The sequence below is a fragment of the Pieris napi genome, chromosome 8, assembly GCF_905475465.1.
Source record: "Pieris napi chromosome 8, ilPieNapi1.2, whole genome shotgun sequence".
Taxonomy (NCBI): domain Eukaryota; kingdom Metazoa; phylum Arthropoda; class Insecta; order Lepidoptera; family Pieridae; genus Pieris; species Pieris napi.
In genome coordinates, this window is record NC_062241.1 from 5,857,641 (window position 1) to 5,876,746 (window position 19,106).

The 19,106-nt window shown below is 32.9% G+C and overlaps 2 protein-coding genes across 3 annotated transcripts in view; one reads left to right on the forward strand and one right to left on the reverse strand.

Annotated features, from left to right (window-relative positions):
* LOC125051864 (HEAT repeat-containing protein 5B) overlaps positions 1-13,437 on the forward strand; it is a 37,112-nt gene extending 23,675 nt beyond the window's left edge. Inside the window, exons 22-40 of one of the 2 annotated variants that reach the window (XM_047652472.1) lie at positions 7-145; positions 661-843; positions 1,363-1,481; positions 2,397-2,508; positions 2,774-2,955; positions 3,380-3,504; positions 3,628-3,748; positions 4,013-4,298; positions 5,283-5,438; positions 6,059-6,154; positions 6,714-6,837; positions 7,249-7,400; positions 7,889-8,185; positions 8,642-8,851; positions 9,207-9,346; positions 10,781-10,991; positions 11,304-11,318; positions 11,640-11,785; positions 12,410-13,437. In XM_047652472.1, the coding sequence (XP_047508428.1) occupies positions 7-145; positions 661-843; positions 1,363-1,481; positions 2,397-2,508; positions 2,774-2,955; positions 3,380-3,504; positions 3,628-3,748; positions 4,013-4,298; positions 5,283-5,438; positions 6,059-6,154; positions 6,714-6,837; positions 7,249-7,400; positions 7,889-8,185; positions 8,642-8,851; positions 9,207-9,346; positions 10,781-10,991; positions 11,304-11,318; positions 11,640-11,785; positions 12,410-12,580 (2,985 nt within the window). In that variant the 3' untranslated portion in view covers positions 12,581-13,437. The remainder of the gene's footprint in view (positions 1-6; positions 146-660; positions 844-1,362; positions 1,482-2,396; positions 2,509-2,773; positions 2,956-3,379; positions 3,505-3,627; positions 3,749-4,012; positions 4,299-5,282; positions 5,439-6,058; positions 6,155-6,713; positions 6,838-7,248; positions 7,401-7,888; positions 8,186-8,641; positions 8,852-9,206; positions 9,347-10,780; positions 10,992-11,303; positions 11,319-11,639; positions 11,786-12,409) is intronic. The other variant, XM_047652473.1, reaches the window with a different exon arrangement.
* Positions 13,438-14,446: 1,009 nt separating this feature from the next.
* LOC125051866 (tRNA (adenine(58)-N(1))-methyltransferase catalytic subunit TRMT61A) overlaps positions 14,447-19,106 on the reverse strand; it is a 49,925-nt gene continuing 45,265 nt past the window's right edge. The window contains exons 6-7 of the mRNA XM_047652474.1: positions 14,951-15,080; positions 14,447-14,596 (exon numbers count right to left, since the gene is read on the reverse strand). Coding sequence (XP_047508430.1) covers positions 14,481-14,596; positions 14,951-15,080 — 246 coding nt within the window. The 3' untranslated portion in view covers positions 14,447-14,480. The remainder of the gene's footprint in view (positions 14,597-14,950; positions 15,081-19,106) is intronic.

Below are 19,106 nucleotides of genomic sequence, written 5' to 3' on the forward strand. Positions count from 1 at the left end.
TACTAGCGTGACCTATCTTCGCCTGAACTGTCAGTCCGTCGTGCGGCATTATGCTGCCTCCGTCAGTTGTCTCAGAAGGAGGCCGGTGAAGTTTGCAAATACGCGATGCTGGCTAAAGACCACGTGCCCGCTAAGCCTTATTGTGGTCAGAATTTTAATTATTCTTATTATTTACTAGCGAACCCTTCGAAATCATCGAATTGTAAATCTAAACAATTCTTGAATAAACCACAAAAATTCATCAAAATCAGTCCAGCCGTTTAGTGGGTATATAATTATAAACACCCACAGAAGATTTGTTTATGCATAAATGTATTATAATAAAGATTATTTTATATATTTACATAATCACTTCTCAAGTTTAAATATGGCGTACCGTGCATACTGCATTTTTACATTTTCAATGTAAAAAATTTCTTATTATGGCTTTTGACGGTAAAAATACTTTTGTAAAAGAAATGACTATACTTTTCTTATAATACAGAGAACTAGACAGTTGCAAAACCGAATATTTTTATAATACCTCACCAGAAAACTCCATAACTTTTGTTAAGTATTTCAGATATTGAAAAATATTTCGGTAAAATTTTAAACACGTTTTTTAAGTGATCTACGTCGTTACTACTATAAAGCATTTACTAATGTCTTAAAAATTTCCAGGTGTAGTAATAACGGAAACAGGTCTACCAGGTGCCTTATTCGCCTATTTGGACATAGAGCGTGACGAAACAGCATTATCACACGCTCGTGATACACTCACTTGCTGCCTCTTGGCCGCAGCCGCTAATGGCACCATTAAGGAATGGCTCGCACTCGCTAAACGTGTACTTACTATTAAACTGGGTGAGTTGCTTTAAATTTGTGGTCACTAAAGGCTTCTAAGATCTCTAAATTGATAGACTTTGCAGTTTTATGCATTTTCTATGTTAAATTTGATAGAAATATATACTATTAGTTAACAAAAGCGGATTTAATTTAAAAACAAAAGAATACACACGAAATTGAATTTACAACAATCAAAAGATTAGAACGTGTAGGTACTTTACACTTTAAAATTTACTGCGGGTAGGTTAGTAACACGCCCGTTACGCACGAGGAATTGTTTTTGGATTATATATATTACCGTATAAAGATATTTTTCAAAAATAATGTGAGTTAATAATCGGCACCAATTATCAAATGATATACGCGTCTTAGGCCTAGAACCGCTAACCAAATGATATTGAATTTAACATTTTCCTTGTTTTCGGAAAGGGACTCTTTATACCTAGTGTTTTAGTAGTATGTTAAGGAATCTAAACGATCTATTAGAAAATAAATTTCTTCAATATTATAGGAAACTGGTTAATTTGGGGTTTTCAGAGGATAGCAACAACCTGGATACAGATCTAGACGCAGAAGGCGATGATGATCAAGCAGAGTTCCACGCGGAATCGGAAGAGTCTACGCATCCCGCCGTACAGCCACGGTGGCCTACACGGGTATGTTGTATATTCGGATCCAAAATAACCGTATTATATTCTATAGACGCAACACGTAAATGGAATATGGATCAGACGTGTTTTATTTATGTAACTTATTTTATTTATTACTAAATACATTGCTTTTAAAAAAGTTCTTTACAGATATGTTGTTAATGCAATACTAAAAAATATTTCTATTAATTCTAAAGTTAATTATACGTATATAATTGTTCATTGTGGCCACTACGAAAGTAACCAACCCATTGGAAGCCATTTTTGAATTTGGACTAAATTCACATTTTTTGTTTTATAATTTGCATAGATTAAAATCTTTAACAGAATACAGATACAACTGTATTTTGTGATTAATAATAACAGATAATATATTACAATTAATAAAAACTTTTTTGCAGTCTAATATAAAAATATATAAGGCAATATTTCCATAGATGAAACTATGTTCTTGATGATGTATATAAATTACGTGTCACGTTGTTTGTCCGCTATGGACATCTAAACTACTTAACCGATTTCAATTAAATTAGCACACCGTGTGCAGTTTGATCTAACATAAAATATAGTATAGCTTACATATAATATATAATTATACTGTACGTGTGTATGTTACTAAACTCCTCTTGCTGGACAAATTTGAATGATTTTTTTGTATGCGTTTGGGTTGAGCCCTAGATGGTTTAGATTCACAAAGCAGCCCGGCAGATGGCGCTACAGTCGGTACTTGCATACTTTATTTAATATCCTAATCGCTTGAAATATCATGCAGGACAACGTCTGTGGGTTCCGCTAGTTCTTTGCTAAAAAAAATGTAGTTCGCGAAAGTCCTTCAATGCAAGCGCACTTGATACGCCATTATATACACTATTGTTTGGTAAAAATGTCTTTATATTTTGTCATTTTGTACTCGTTATACAGGTATTCGCAATGGAATGCATTCAAAAGATTATGTCAGCTTGTGAAGCGACTGGCGAGGCCGCCCACTTTGACCTTGTTAAAGCTAAAGAAAGACTTCGGATGGATCCTAATGGTATTACATTATTGATTATTTATTGTTTTACTTAGTGTTTGCAAAGATATATAAAGTTTTTGTGATTTTAATCTCTTTAGTCGTGAATATTTCTCAAATTAATTAGAATTTCTGAAGGTATTAAAACAAGTGTAATAAATTTTATCTTTGTAATAAATAATTTATTTTCAAAATTTACTGAATATATACATATGTGTATTTAATAAAATATTCGAAGTTTGAAAAGAATTAGATAATTGTGTATATTATTAAAATCACATTGTAGGTGACTATCTATCTCTTCACTTATCGGACTTGGTTCGTATGGCGTTTGTGGGAGCTACGGGCGAATCTGATGCGCTAAGGCTGTGTGGGTTAAAAACCCTACAAATGATAATACAGCAGTATGCACGCGCGCCGGAACCTGATTTTCCTGGTCACTTGCTTATGGAACAATATCAGGCACAGGTACGTTACCGATATTAAAAAAAATAATCTAAAGAGCGTCTTCGGTCGCTGACCACGATTGCTGAGTAAGGCATTCGAAACGTAAAAACATGAAAACAATATAGCAGCAGTTAAAAGAAAAAAATATATACATGAACATTTAGTATTATAAAGCCTACAATAATGCCTTTTGCGCATATAATTTATTAGTCAAAAACTATATAAATGTGTTAAAGACAGTATTGTAGATTGTTTCTAGAATAAAATTTAAATATTAGTAGTAATAATATTTTCGAATTATAACGAAAATACACGTTTTTTAATCTAAATTATATTGGACACTAAATTAAGCATAAATATTAAAAAACAAAAATCTAAATTTTACCTTTTTTTGTCCATACTTAATTATCCCAATAGATATAATGTATCTGTAAACATGTTTCAGGTAGGCGCGGCAGTACGTCCTGCGTTCGCGGGAGACACGGCCTCGCACGTAACTGCGGCCGCTTGTGACGTATGCTCTGCTTGGATCGGATGCGGTGTTGCCAGAGATATTAATGATTTACGCAGGTGAGGTTTTTATTAATAGATTCATTGTAACTATTTTATTTTTAAACGAAATATTAAACTGCTTTGATAAGTCTTTCTTATTTAAGGGATAACACATGTTTTTATTAAAAATTATTTTTTCAGAGTTCATCAACTCCTAGTATCCAGTTTGGACAAATTAAACAAAAAGGGAAATACCACATTGATATACAATGAAAGTATGGCTACGTTGGAGAAGCTTTCTATATTAAAAGCTTGGGCCGAGGTATTAATTCAATTTTTCTAATAATAAATAAGTCTTAATTATTTAAATGTTATGGAATGTGTATGAAAAATCAAAATAACTACGAAACGTGGGAAATTAGGGTCGTCTAGAAGTAATATTTTTTAACACTTAATTGCACGATGTTAATTACGAGAGCAACACACGCTACCTAGCGGTTTCTTTCAGACAACTAGTAGAACTTTGATATTCCAGCAGTATAGAATTAATTATTTTCGACCTTAATAAGATAAAAAAATCTTTTAGGTATACATAGTAGCGATGGTGAGCAACGACAGTGCGCCCGGTAGCTACGTAAAACAACTAGACACGAAGCCTATAAACAACCAATCTGAAATCGCGAAGTGGAAAAACCAGGTGTTGCAGAACAATAATGAAATAGACAACGCTAATATAGAAGAGGACGACGAATATGGAGAGTTTGAGAGTAAAGGAGAGAGCTTGTTGAAACTGGTTGAACCGGAGTTGGAGAGTCTTAGTGAGAATTGGCTGGCTGCGTTGAGGGACCACGCTTTATTGAGTTTGCCGCCAGGTTTGTTTAACGATATTTTTGCTAATTATAACCAAGATGTGGTTGGTCCTATAGCTATAAGGTCCTGGGTATATTTCCAGTGTAACAATAATTGTTTCGGTCAAACATGTTGTCCTGATAAATGATTTAAACGATGACTAATGCCATATGATAAGAGTTACTCTATATACATTTTAAATCTTAAGGAAATAATTCAAAATTAGTAGTAATTACCCATGAACGGCATTCATAATTAAAATATATGATAACAACCAGCAGACCGGCCACGCGTTGCTGTGGCTAAGGTTTTAGTTATATTACATAGTAGTAAACTATTCAAGGGAAACGGTAGAAGAACACCAGTCATGGGGACCACCATGCTTTTTTGGTGGTTATGCCATTAAATTATAGCTTATGTGAAACGTCGGTACTTTCAACACAGCGCCATCTGTTAGAATTGTGACTATCAAATAATAAACAAATATTTTGCAATAACATAATATTGTGGGTATAAATTGAGATGTAAGCTATCCTATCTTTTAAGTTGGATCAAACTACACACGGTATGCAAATTTGATGATATCGGTTCGGTAGTTTAGGAGTCCATAGCGGACAAACAACGTGACACGTAATTTATATATGTATATTAAGATTAATAAAAATGTTAATTTTTATTGCGCATTTATTATTTAAGACAATCGCAATAATTCAAATTATAGATGACTAGCGGCCCGCGGGCAGCGCATGCGATGAAATATATTTTATAGGCATTTTTCTTACTTATTGGGTAACATTATTGTAGTTTGGATAGGCTTATTTTTTTCTTGAAATTTAAATAGCTTGTATTAATCTGGGATAATGTAGAATTCAAATGGTGAAAGAATTTTTAAAATCGGTCCAGTACTTTTGAGCCAATTCGTTACATACAAATCTTTCCTCTATAATATATTTGTATAGATTCAGGAACACAAAATACCTAAGAGGATATTTCTATGAATATTTCAGAATTCGCTTCCCAATTGCCGCATGGCGGTGGAGCGTTTTATTCAGCGGAGACAGCGGAAGGGTCGCGGGCGCATTACGCGACTTCGTGGCCGTCACTTTTGTATGCAGCTGCTTTGAGATATAACGCGAGTTTCAAGAATATACCCTCACGCAATGGTAAGACGAAATATTTTTTTGAAGTTATACTTCTTTAGGCGCGTTATGAAAAATTGATGAGAGTGAAATTTTACGATGCGGGCGCACCGACAAAATCAACAGAATGAAGATGCCCACGGAAGATGCTACGGCATTGGACATAATTTAAAAACAACATTCGAATAATAATAGAATTAATGTTACACTTAACGTAAGAGAATAATATTTATTTAATTTTTCAAATGTAAACTGAACTTTATTGACTATAATGACTCCTTTTCCAGTCTTTGATTATTTAATTGTAATTAATTATTTGCATGCAATCAAAAACTATTTTTAATAATGCCAAAGAAGTATAACTTCTTACGCGCGTACATAAGTACACGCACCCTTTTTTTTTATTTTTCTCAAAGTTTAATTTTATAGTAGGTATAGATAATATTAATGACTTTGTGTCTCAATTTTTTTTACTCGAAATACAGTCGGAATCTTTGGCTTAGATTCGCCATAATTTTATTCATAGACATTTTGCGTATTAATTTTCAATTAGTGAAAAGTAATGCAGTTAGCATCTATATATTAAAATATGTACAGATTTTTTTGTATCGAATCATTGTTAATTATTATTATTATATTTACAGATATAACTGACAATGTTGATAACAAAATGACAAAAACTGAAAATGGCAACTTTGAATTTTTCGAACCAGTCGACGAAAGATTTCATTTGCTCTTTGGTAAGAATTTATACTTTCAAATTCAAAGCTATGTTTTGAACAGATTTCTCTCAATAACACTTTATTCTTCATACTGTGAAAAAGCCTGTGATTCAATAAATATTTCTATAATCATTACGATCAGGTGACAATCAATACTTTTGAAATATGTAATATGAAATTTTGGGAGCGTTCAAGTATTACGTAACGAATTTTGGGGGGAGGGGGTCCTTTTGTAAAACGTTACGATACGGGGCGGGGATTGAATTACGCGTTATTTTTAATATTATTTTCGACTTTCCAGTACTGTACACCACATAATGGTAACTTTTAGGTATTAAAAGTCACTAGGTGGTCATGAAACATTTTACTATACTTGGATACAGAAAAACGTTACGGCGCGTTACATGGGGGGGGGGGGGTGTCCAAAAATTGCGTGACGTAATACTTGAACGGTCTCTTTGATAAATAAATTTATTAGTAAAAAAATACCTTCAGATGTTGACTTTCCGTAAAAAAGAAAATAATACCGGTTTGTTTTTTTCCGGCTTTTAAAAATAAGTATATGTACGTTTTTTAGGTATATGCATGGAAGCATTGTGTGCTCAGCGTGATATGAGTGTCGATAATACAAAATCAGTTCTATTGTCGCTGGTTACTTTACTAGATGCACCGGAAAACAGAGCGAGGCTTCTTAAAGAAAGGTTTGTTAACTATATAGAACATGTACATGTGTACATGTTACTCTTTTTCATAGTTTAAAAGTTGTTTTTGAAACTTACATTTCAAAAATGATGTATTATTTTTTATTTATGTTTTCTATATAATTTTTTAACTACATATATCTGTTGGTATAGGTATATTTAATATTGACTTTTAATTATACTAACATCTAAGTATAGGTTGATGCGATTTTTACTAAATCTTTTAACTGGTTCCTAATTTTGTTTCCAAAAAAATATACCTTTAAATATTGGCCTTTGACCTCTGTCCCTTAACAAAATCACTAAGAATTTTGATTCATAAATATTCTAGAAAAACAAACAGCTTCAAAAAGTTCACAAATGACAAAATGATTTGATTTAAAATTTTCTGATTTTATCTTACCATTACAGGGCCCTAGCCATTGAGCTGTGTCAGATAATCCACCGCAGTGGTCTGACCCAAGAGAGCATCGAAGCATTGCTTTTAGCCGCTGATGTACTGCAATTGGTGGTGTTGGGAGCAAGGGAGCAATTGCATGAGCAGATGCAACAGAAAATCAAAGGTATTTCTCATATTTACATGTTTGTGTTTTTTGTATGAAGTCGGTGATTCTTCGGTGCGTTTGATATTGCTTTCAAAAATAAAAGTGTGAGTCGTGGGTGTAAAATACGTGTTTTATTAGTTGGTAATGCGTTGAACATTTAATGGTAAAGATAGTTGAATATATTTTACACACCGTATTAGATTATTATGATAATTTACACTTATGTTTCGATACACCAGCTAAACAGCTGTTTTACTTGATTTTTTGGCATTGTTATCTTTTCTTTTATTATTTTATTATATTATTCTTCATGAATGAAACCTCCGGGTTATATTCAAAGTTAAAACAGGCGTTGAAAGCCTTTAGACAACTTAAGACACGGTGCTTTAAAAAAATGAAAATCAATCCGTCGTCCAACTTAAAGAATACTCTAAGTAGGACAAATCGAAACCTTCAGTTAACATAGGGTCTATCAGAATTAATGAAAAGTTACCATTCCTTTTCAGAACTAGCTCCAAATGAAGCTGCCGGTGAAATTCCCCAATCTGTGCTAGAAGTGGTCCACACGTTAGGGGAAGGTGGACCAACAGGGGACCTCCCACCGGGAAAGTCTCTGGTCTTCGCATGCTTGGAAGTCTGTCTATGTTTCCTCGTTAGAAGGCTTCCAAACCTTAGCCCTTTGAAGGTAGAGGGGAGAGTGGGCGTGATTGGAGTGAGGAAGGGACTTGGGATTCATGGAGATACATTACTGGTGAAAAGTTTGGTGTCCATGTCTGAGTTGACTACATTAACAAGTCCACAGGGTAAGATTTATTTTATTTTTTATTTTAAATAAATAAAATATTTATTCCTTTTTACCTATTTATCTTGAATTTCTAGAATATGCTTACCTAAAAAGATTTACGTATATACAGCATAATATGTGATACATACAGAGCACATAAATGTTCAGTTCGTATATTGGAGGTGGTTGTATAATGTTTTAATTAAATACTTTGTAGTATAGATAAATGTGAATGCAATTTCTCTAATATAATTAATAAATCCCTAAAAAGTGCGATTACTATTGTTAGAATTTTTATTTTTGTAATAACCAGTTTTTTTAAAGGATTTTAATTGAACACAGATAACGATGATAGTTGTTTCTATACTTAAAGATAATTCAAAGTAATAAAGAAGCAATCCTGCTATTACTGGTTATGATCATAATAGAAGTATAACTTTAAACATCTTTATATATTCTATTTAAATATTTTTAGGTGCCCTATCTCTCCTACCAACAATCCTTTACCTAGCAACGGAAGTACTTCGTTGCAGTAAGGGCGAATCCACACTAAGCTCTGCGGGCGTGTTACTCCTCCAGCGAGGTGCGGAATGTCGAGTCGCGCGTGTCTCGGACGAAACACGCGCGGCTCACGAGCAGTTATTGCAGACCACGCTTGCGAAGTTGGTTGAACGGGTCAAGACTGGTGAGTTTAAATATCAGTTTCTCATGTGCCCATATGGTATGTAAACTTTTAAATTTAAAGGCCGGCAACGCACTCGCGAGCCCTCTGATATTGAAAGTGTCTATGGGCTTACTAATGGCCATTTGCCCATATATATTTTGTTCTATAGAAAAAAAGATATAACTAATAAAAAAAAATCCCAAGTCTTAATTTACCGTGTATGCCGAGCTTAGCTTTATCCTTTTTTTTAAGAAATAATTGTTCTGTGGAACATATAACAATATAATGTATATGGTTATTATATGTTCCACAAAGTTTTTATTTCATCCAATTATATATATATAATTAATTTCAACGAAGCTTTTACGTGTTTCAGAGGACAGTGAACAGCGTATAGAGAGCGTATGCGGCGCTAGAGCGATGGCCGTTTTATTGGCTAAAGTGGATGCAGTTCCATTACTTCACTACCCTTGCATTAACCATATAAGACACTGTCTTGATACCAGGGATAATGAGGTAAGATTGTTACTACTGGTTTCAAGTATATATTAATTAAAAAGTATTATTAACAAGTATTAATTATTATTTTTATATACAGTCAAAACCGGTTATAACGACATTGAAGGGACCGTATAGTTGCCGACGTTATATCCGATAGTCGTTATAAGCAATGTCATATACACAAGTACAGCACATATGTATGTACATTGTACATAGTTATATTATCATAGTTATCGATCTAGAATAGGTAGGTATGGGTTATAATATGGTATGTTAATATTATAATATGTAAACGAGTCAAAAAAGAAACAAAAATATTTATTACGATATAATTAGGTACAAAAGTAATCAGTCATTTTGGTCTGTTTTTTTTTTAGCCCAGTCTCAAATATTTTTTGCATTTTACGTTTCATACTCCTCAAGGTATGAGTATCACCAGTATCAAACTGTTCGTTAAAGGCAACAAATTTTTTTAAGAGCCTCGGAAATCGTTGTTGGCTGAAACTGTTTGTTGGGAGAAAGTGCGTAGGTAATAATATGCCTAAATATTCATTCAATGCTTATAAATAAGATTTAAAATCGTTTGTTTTACTGAGATAAGAAGCGGTTGGTCGTTATAGCCGATGAATATCGATAAAATTTCGTCGTTGTAAGCGATATGTCGCTGTATCCGATGTTGTTATAAGCGGTTTGTTTACTGAATAGTTTAATAGGGATTCGGACGGGACCATACAATCTGGTTGTAATAACCGATAGGTCGTTGTAAACGATGTCGTTATAAATGGTTTTGACTGTATATATTATTATTATTTTTATATATATATTATTATTATTATTAATATAAAGAAAGATTTGATTGTTTGCATTGAATAGGCTCCGAACCTACTGGACGGATTTGAAATTCTTTTACCATCAACATACACTATAGAACATTTTCAAAAATGTTAGGGTTCTCTATGAAATTACAATAGTGTAATACAACCCAAGATGTGAAATAGATCAATAAAAAATCATATTTACATACGTTGCGGAAACTGTTGACAATAGTGCAAAATGATGTACTACAGTTTTATAGAAGACGTCAATATCTACGAAAACGTCCGCGATTCCATATGGCTAACACAAAAATATAATTTTTGCATTTAAAAGTTTATTTACCGCGAAAATATTTAGATTTACTATAGAATATCGTGCTACGACCTAATTAATGTGGGTGGAACCGCAGAACACAGCTAGTATTATGTACACCGAGTGCTTATTATTATAGTTTCTTTAATTTTGTGTTTTTTTTTTAAATGAGGAGAAGTTTCATCATAATGAAGAGTGATAACTGATAACATTTTCGTCACACTTTGTTTGTTTATGAAATCGATTTAATAATACTTTTTACGAAAATTTTATCACTTAATTCTATGTTAATCGTTTTTTAACAAATTTAATAAATTTCAGATCTTTGCCTCATGCTGCGTAGTACTTCGCGACATCTGGTCTCGTTCTGCGCCCGCGCAGACTGTATCCTGGTGGGCTCGCGCTCTCGCAGCTCGGCTGGTGGCCAGGGCTGCCACCGCTTCGCAAGCGACTGACGCGGCACACGTGAGGGCTGCCACTGCCGCCTTGTCAGCCCTAACTGAGTTGGTGTTGGCGGCACCTACGGCCGGACGTAAGTGTTTCTGATTCTAAAACGCAGAAGTTAGAACCGTGTTTGTAACGATACTTCAATACAATTTAATGTTGTTGAATGTTTAAAATACGGGTCATTAAGGCAGATTCCTCATTGGCTTAAAAATACCGTAAAATATATATATATATATTTTTAATAAACGACATGCTTTCCAAGATGAAAAAGGAACTTTCATTACGAATTATTGAAATCGTATATCTTAATATAACATACATATATTGCATTTAACATTATCTAGTCTGAATTAAAAATCATAAAATTGATAATTCTTACTTCTTTTTGCGGCTCTAGATGATCCTCACAGAGGTAAGAAGTTTATAAAATAACATACAGGTTGTAATTTCTTAATAAAACACGGAAACGATAACTAAACTAAACAAAGTAACAAAAAAAAAATCTAATGTTTTAATTTTCAGTATTTCAGGTTTTTTTTTTCATGTTTCTCAGATTCGATTCTGGCAAGCGTTTTCATTTCCGACTAAAGCCACAAATTCGCAATAATAAATGCATTTTTGTATCTGTTTAATATAAAATGAAGTATTTTTAAAATTCCACAGTATATAGCTATTTTAAAAATGTTTGGTTACACCATATAAAAATATATAATATATGTTTTAATATCCACAGGCGTCCAATTACTTTGGCTTCTAGTGCCTATAGTGATATCTTATTTGCGCGAGGGAAATGCGCTCTCTGCAGCCCCAGCACACGTCCGCACGCTTCACGACTTCGCGCTGCAATGGCTTATGAAGATTGGACCACAGCACCCACAGGTCTGTCTACCCTCATTTTTAGAAAGTAATTTGGGAAATTAAATCGACTTCAAATACCTGTCAATATTATTTCTGTGGTCATAGATCAGACAATGATAAGTACATTCATGTGTGTGTTTCATATTTTAATAGTTCCTTCAAGATTTCTTAATAATTTAATTGCTTGTCCTGTTAAGTAATAAAATTGCATTTATTATATTCTGACCTATGGCCACAGATTTTTAATAGTAACATCCATATCCATATATGTCCATATTTAAAAAAATTATCGAACTGGTTTTTTTGACTCTTATCTTAGTTAGAATATTCAATACTTATTTATATACAGGCTGTGGAATAATGAATTGATAATATGGTAACTGCGGGTAGAGGACATTTTACGTTTAGCTTAACGCAAGTAAAGACAAGATAATCGGGATGGCGTGCATTATTTCAAACGCTAAACATATTTTGTTAGAATGAAAATAATATGCTGTTTAAACTAAGCAACACAAAAAAGCAATCAATTTAACCAACATGAGCTCAGCGACTCAGTTGTTTAGTGGGCCCATACTTTAAGTGACAGCTTCACCTATTACACATTAAACAAAAAATATAAATAATTAAAATAACAATATTTTTCAGGAATTCAAAGCGATAATGCAGCAATCATCTGAACTTCGCACCAAACTAGAAAACGCAGTGAAAGCGAACCAAAACAGTCGTAACTCTGGCCCAGTACAGCGTCCGGTGTTCGAGTCCCGTCCGAACAAACCCGCCATACAGCTGAAGACCGACTTCAGTGACTTTAGATAAGACAACAAAATGTATGCGATTTAACGGCTAACCAATCGTTAGTACAACTCGTAAAATATAGAAATCCAAATGCGTTTCAATATTTTTTACTCAGAATTCCGTTGAAATATTTTTATTGACCTTAAAATTTGATCTAAACAGCCAATACCTTTTTCTAAAAAATAAGTGGTGAAAGATTTTTGCATAAACCGAAAGTGATAAAATGTTCCTAAGACAATGTCGCCATACAAGCTTTGGTATACGGAAATTGTTTATTCCAGTCGTTCTCATTTTTCAATTAGCCAAGTTAATTTTCTTATCTGCATGGTCACGGTTAAATGCAGTGTCAGCAGATATTATTAAAATATAGGAAAGCTTAATATTATTTTTAACTATAAATTGTTTTAGCACTTAAGTAAATATCATTTAGGAGTTAGACGAATTTTGATGGATTTTAGTATCATAGGTTTATTAGACATGACTAAAACGACTATATATTTTAAAATATTCACATTAATTTTAGCGTTGCTTTATTTATAACTGAGTGATTAATTTTGTCAGCCATTTTAACTTAATATTAAGAGATATTAATGTAATAATTATTTATGCATTTTAGACTAAGGATATGTATTAGAATATATACTTCAAGAGCATAGCTCTTTAATAAATATTAACAAATAATTTGACCTTATTTCATATACAATAAGATACTGTGATGGAGATTAAATTCTAAAGGTTCAATTTAACCATGAATAAAACCTGTGATAACATATTGGTTTGCCAAAATATGAATTCATAAATCTCTCTGCCTTTTACTTTTATATGAGGCTTTTTAATTATTTTATTTTAATTATAATAAATATAAAATATTAGAACTATTCTGCTTTTTTATTTCACAATCTCGCCGTCGCGTTCGTATTGTATAGCCAACTCCGTTCCGAAATTATTAGATATATATATTTATAATTCGTAATTTCTGTATCAAAACTCCAAACTTGGTAAAGCTTAAATATAAAACATTTTATCTGTGTATGTTAGCGATACAAGCAGGAATACTTAATAGTAGTTACTAAAAAAATAGTTTGATACTATTTATCTATCAGTTTTAATTTATTTTACTTAAAACCGTAACCACATAATTAAAATAATTTTTGTCTCATTGTTAATCGCCTTGATAGTTTAAGTTTACCATAACTATCGAAATATTCTGAACACATAACCAATTTATATTTTAATTATACATGTATGGTTCCTGGGTCAGCGGGATGCTTTCTCATACTCACAAAATATAACAATAACTCGTATAACAAAATAATACATGCTAATTAATTAAATGTTAAATGCTATGAATTGAAATGCTAGGATGTGCTTATAAAATGCTTAAGAGAGTACATGCCTCTGGCTATACTCTTGGGATGTAATTACGCCGATTTAGGTAGTCGCGAGTCGCTTAAAAAACTAAGAAGTGAGCAAAATGTGCAGCCTAGGGTCGTACAATATCTTTTTAATATATATTAGTTAAAACTTGTGATAGGCGGACAAGCTTTTATTAAAATCCAGCAATGACTGGAGCGGTGGGACAAACAATCGCTATAAAAAATATATAAAGCATAAGCAATATATATATGTAGTATAATAATGCTTTCGTAATTGAGGAGGCGCTCTTTTAAAACATATTTGGATCAATTATAAAAATGATAGGATTCCTTTTCAACGTCATGCTTGCTTTCGTTACGTACCCTTAATTAGCCAATAAGTTTTTATTGATTTAGATAAGAAAACAGAATTTTAAGCTTATTTGTGTCAGTTTCGGTTATCTCATTTTCGTGTTGAGCTTATAGTATATTTATAAATATTAGGTCTGTTTTCATATATTAAAAGACAATAACAATTATTAGCATTTATTCATTGATAATAATAATCATAATCCACTTTCGTCCACGACTAACTTATCTTCTTCGCTGTCAGAGTCGCTCTTCATCTCAATCTCTGTCGATAGACTTTTCCCATTCTCAGCTTCAGTGATTGGCAACTTTCCTGAAAGATAAAATCATTAAAAAGAAGTGTTTGAACTTTGAAGTGAAAAATTATAGCTTATCCAGTAGGTACAAAAACTAGGCTACATAAGAATACGCACCTAATTAACGCAAGCAAACGGTACAGACACATATTGAAATACTAAATAGCGTAAATAACCGTTAACTCATAACGAGCAATTAAAGCTGTTAGTTTTTGATAAACATATGTATTTATTTATAACTATGCTTTTGCGAAGACCTTATCAACTGCAAGTCGATATCTCTATCCAAACTAAAATAAAAAACAAAAATTAAACTACTATTTAATGATTAAGGATTTCATGAGTATTATTGAGCCAGCTTGATAACTTACGCCTAAGAAACGCTGGAGGTAGTGTGGCAACAGTTAAGTACCCTGTGTGCCCAGGCGTGGTCGCTGGCCAGGCTCCTACCACGTAGCTTTTGTCGCTTGAGGGTTTCTCATCTACTGGGTTGTCACAGCTCTGAGAATAACAAAAATAATGTTACTAATAAACAAAGCCCAAAAATATATTTTAAACCTAGGTAATTTAAAACAATCATTATAATTTGATATCATTTTTATTACACCTAGTATGTAGTTACAAAAAGTGTTGACTTAGTGGCTAAAGCGTCTTAATCCTGAGGACGTACGTTCGAATCACAGCTGTGACCAATGTCGCTGACATTTCACATTTGACATTTGACACAACGCGCGGAGCTGTGTCGCACCAATTTTTTTTAAATCCTTGCTCCTACGATCAAGGCAAACATCGTGAGAAAACCTTGCCTTAAACCCAAATTTAACGAAATGTGTCAGGCATAGAGGACTGATTACCCACTTGTCAATAAAAATAAAAATGATTAAAGAAACTTGGATTATTAATAATAATAGCTGTTTTATTACAAGTAGGTATTTTCCTAAGATTGAGAAGATGATTTTTATTATTGGGATTAATACTGTTATATGTGACATACTATGTAGAACTACGTGTTGACGTAGCTATCTTCGTAAGTAACGTTGGTAAGAAATGAAGTTGTTAATTTGCGAAAATTTATATTAAAAATAAAGTGTATATCGCATTGCAATGTTCCTGATAAATCGATAGCTTTATCAAAACCATGGATCGTTTACATATTTACCGATTGATTAGCGCGTGTTATTGTGATAACCGCGTAAATCCTCAGATTAGTGCCTCGCTAATGCTGTAATTACATAGCGATTAAGACCGGGTTGCGTGTACGATGATATCGACACGCTAAATGTGTAAGATCAACATCAACGCAGGTTTACTATTATGCACCTGCCTCGTGAATACGTGCTCGACTGTACTGTACAGGTGAATCGAAAATGAAACTAAAATTTATGTATGTTTTACCTATATCGTAAAAAAATAACATCAAAATATCAACATTTACTGCCTTTGAGGGTGTTGGTGATGGCGTAGTGTCTTGGCGCCGATTCTCAGCGAAATAATATATTTTTCAGGTTACTTTGAAATTCGTTCTCTGTTTATGCAACTCTTAAGCAATTAAAAATATAATCCATAGCAATAGCACGATTCAATGTCCAATAGAAGATCATTTAAGTGAAATATTTAGTAACATTTTATATTTTGTTATAATGGATAGAGGAAATAGTATAAATTATTCCGTGCTATTTGTGTATTGTAGATTAACTGTATGAGTGTTTTTCTATTTAAAAAGAACTTATTGGTGAGATGTCATAGATAAACAAAGTTACATCAGAATCATTAAATATATTATTATTATTCGTATGTCATGACGTGAACGAAGCTTACAAATTTGAAACATTGTGCGCAGGATTGTACTACCAAGAGGGTCAGGGCGCGTGGAGTTATTATCGATGTCATGGATTAGATACTCGTCCTCCAATAAACTTGTTCAGCGTACTATCCGTTATTATTTTATAATAAACAACGTGCCACCTACCACCAATAGCTTCGGTAATTTCAACTTTCAATAAGTTCATTAAGAGATAAATGTGCAAGAGAATTAAAATTTCAGTTGCCTTATACGAATAATAATTAAAGTCTAAGGGCCTCTATTAATATTAATGTAGCTTAGAGCTTTAGTTATCTAAGATCACTGTACCCTAGTTGACATTAGTCTTACTACACGGTTTTAAATAAAGCACTAATATGTCCATTTTCATAACACCATAAATACTATTTAATAAGATTAATGAGGAATTAAGCTTAAAAACATAATTAATAAGTATTCAGTGCCTCATTGAAATTGAGGCTGTTTCACTCATCTTTGCTTTATAGGCACTTTACTATTTAGTTGGTCAATCTGTGCATTTCAACTCAAAGGTATTGTTTCATGGGAATTAATTAATTTAATTCCCGAAACAGTTAAAAAATCATAAGCTTGAATATTATTTCTATATTTTAAAAAAGCAAAGTATTGAAGTAAGTATTCTTCCTGTTGGAGAACAATAAACGCACCTTAATCCAAGAGTTTTTCCTAAGGTACTCGTAGCTGGGCGCTCTTTACTATTTAGGTCAAGAATTCGTCGGCGTTTGTCTTCTAATTAGATTCTTCATGTCATAGCGGTAAATACAAAGGCCATCAGCGGTGGTTATCGTGAAATGACAGAACACAAGCGCCTTGTCATTAAAACGGTGGCGCCACGCTGTTGAGTGCAATTTCAAACCAACTTCGTGAGATGTGACAGTTTTACACCTCTCTAAGTATATATTACAATTGTAACCTATTTAAGCTGATAGGAAATTAAATATTTCTACAAAAGTTTGACATAAGGCTCAAAAAGCTATTTTGTCATCATTACGTCACTTGGAAGTTGGAACATGAACATGTGCAAAACCTGACCAGCTAACATAAAGATGATTTTGAATAATTTCCGTTTCAACTCGTATTATCTTAAAAAAGACGGAAATACCTAGGACCACTTGAAGGTAAAGTAGACGTAAGTAATGCCTCGTCGGAGAAGATTACTCCAATTGAGTTGCGACCGCAACTTATAGCCCTGACCTCGTCCATGTTTTCTCATCTATTTCACGTTAAAACCGCTTAACCCTTTTTATAACTGTATGCGGTTAAGCGTAAATTACCTTCATACATTATATTGTAGTTCCGTTAGAAAATTAATAATAATGAATTTTCATGTAAAATTGTGATAGTTACTTTTAAGATGATATGGGTTAGAACTTAGGAGTTCTTCTGATTTAAGTTTGTTTTCTAAAGATTATCTTTGATTCTTTGATTATTATAGAGGTAAGGGGTCAAAGTATGTAAGTGCAGTATAATGACGGCAACGTCAAGTTTGCCGGTAAAACAACATAATCCCTAGCGCATCTTGCGCGCACGCACACCGCAATTACGTAACATAAATTTATTCAAACTCTGAACGCGCCGGCCGCGTGATAGATGGTCCGTCTTTCGGAAATGCAACAAAATCGTTGTTGCACAGGTGATTTATTGTTATGACTTCATAAAGCACCTTAAATCGTGGATAATTTGAAGCAACCCGGCGAAACGTTTACAAAACACTTAAACAATTTAAAATGATTATTCTTATTACACGCGCATCTGATCATAGCTACAACAAGATAAAAAACGACATCAACTAATCTATCTACCCCACAGATGAAACGAACATAAACTCCAGATTAAAACATAAAACCTTCACGCTGTCAACACAAAATTTAACCTCTTCGCTACATGACATGGGAAAAAAGAAAACGAAATTTAAAAAAAGAATGACCAGCAAAGAGGCGCATTAAGAATTGAGATAAGAGAGATGGACGAGCACTCAGCAGTGCGCGGCCATCTTTATTATTTATTGACACTTAAAATAATTACTTCTCGTTGGCCCGTGCCGAAATGGGGTCTAATTTACTAAAAATTTTCAACACAAGTTTGATATTTATTAATTACACTATTAAAATCATAATTTTTACTTAATTATTGGCACGTGTTTAAAAGGGTATTAATGCGCTGTACAAATTATACTTTGTGGCTATTAATTTAATGATTAAGAACTTTGAAAGTCAACTGTTTAAATAATAGGATATTTTTGTAAAAAGAAATTAAATATAATGTAACTTGTAAGACATTCTAAAATAAAAAAATCTTGTAATATATGATACAAGTGCCAAACGCGAAGCGACAAAATGTCCGTTTTTATCTGTGCTTGTAACCCGTCCCAACTGACGTCTCATAAATATGGCCCAGTGGATTTAGATGTTCACCCTCGTAAATGTGAAATAAATAAACGAACATTCAAGATATCGTAAAAAGCAGCGGTAGCGGTCAAATCCCATGTTTTCGATAACGGTCATATTTAGGGCCACACATACGTTACTTAATGCGTATTTTCTTCAATAACGGTTTAAATATCAAGTTAATAAACAAGCGTTATAAGAAGTAATAAATCTTGTGAGCTTTATTTTTTAATATGTTGCTAAAACGCCATGGAATGAGTTTGAACAAAATTTAAAATAATACTGTGACTGCTAAAATCA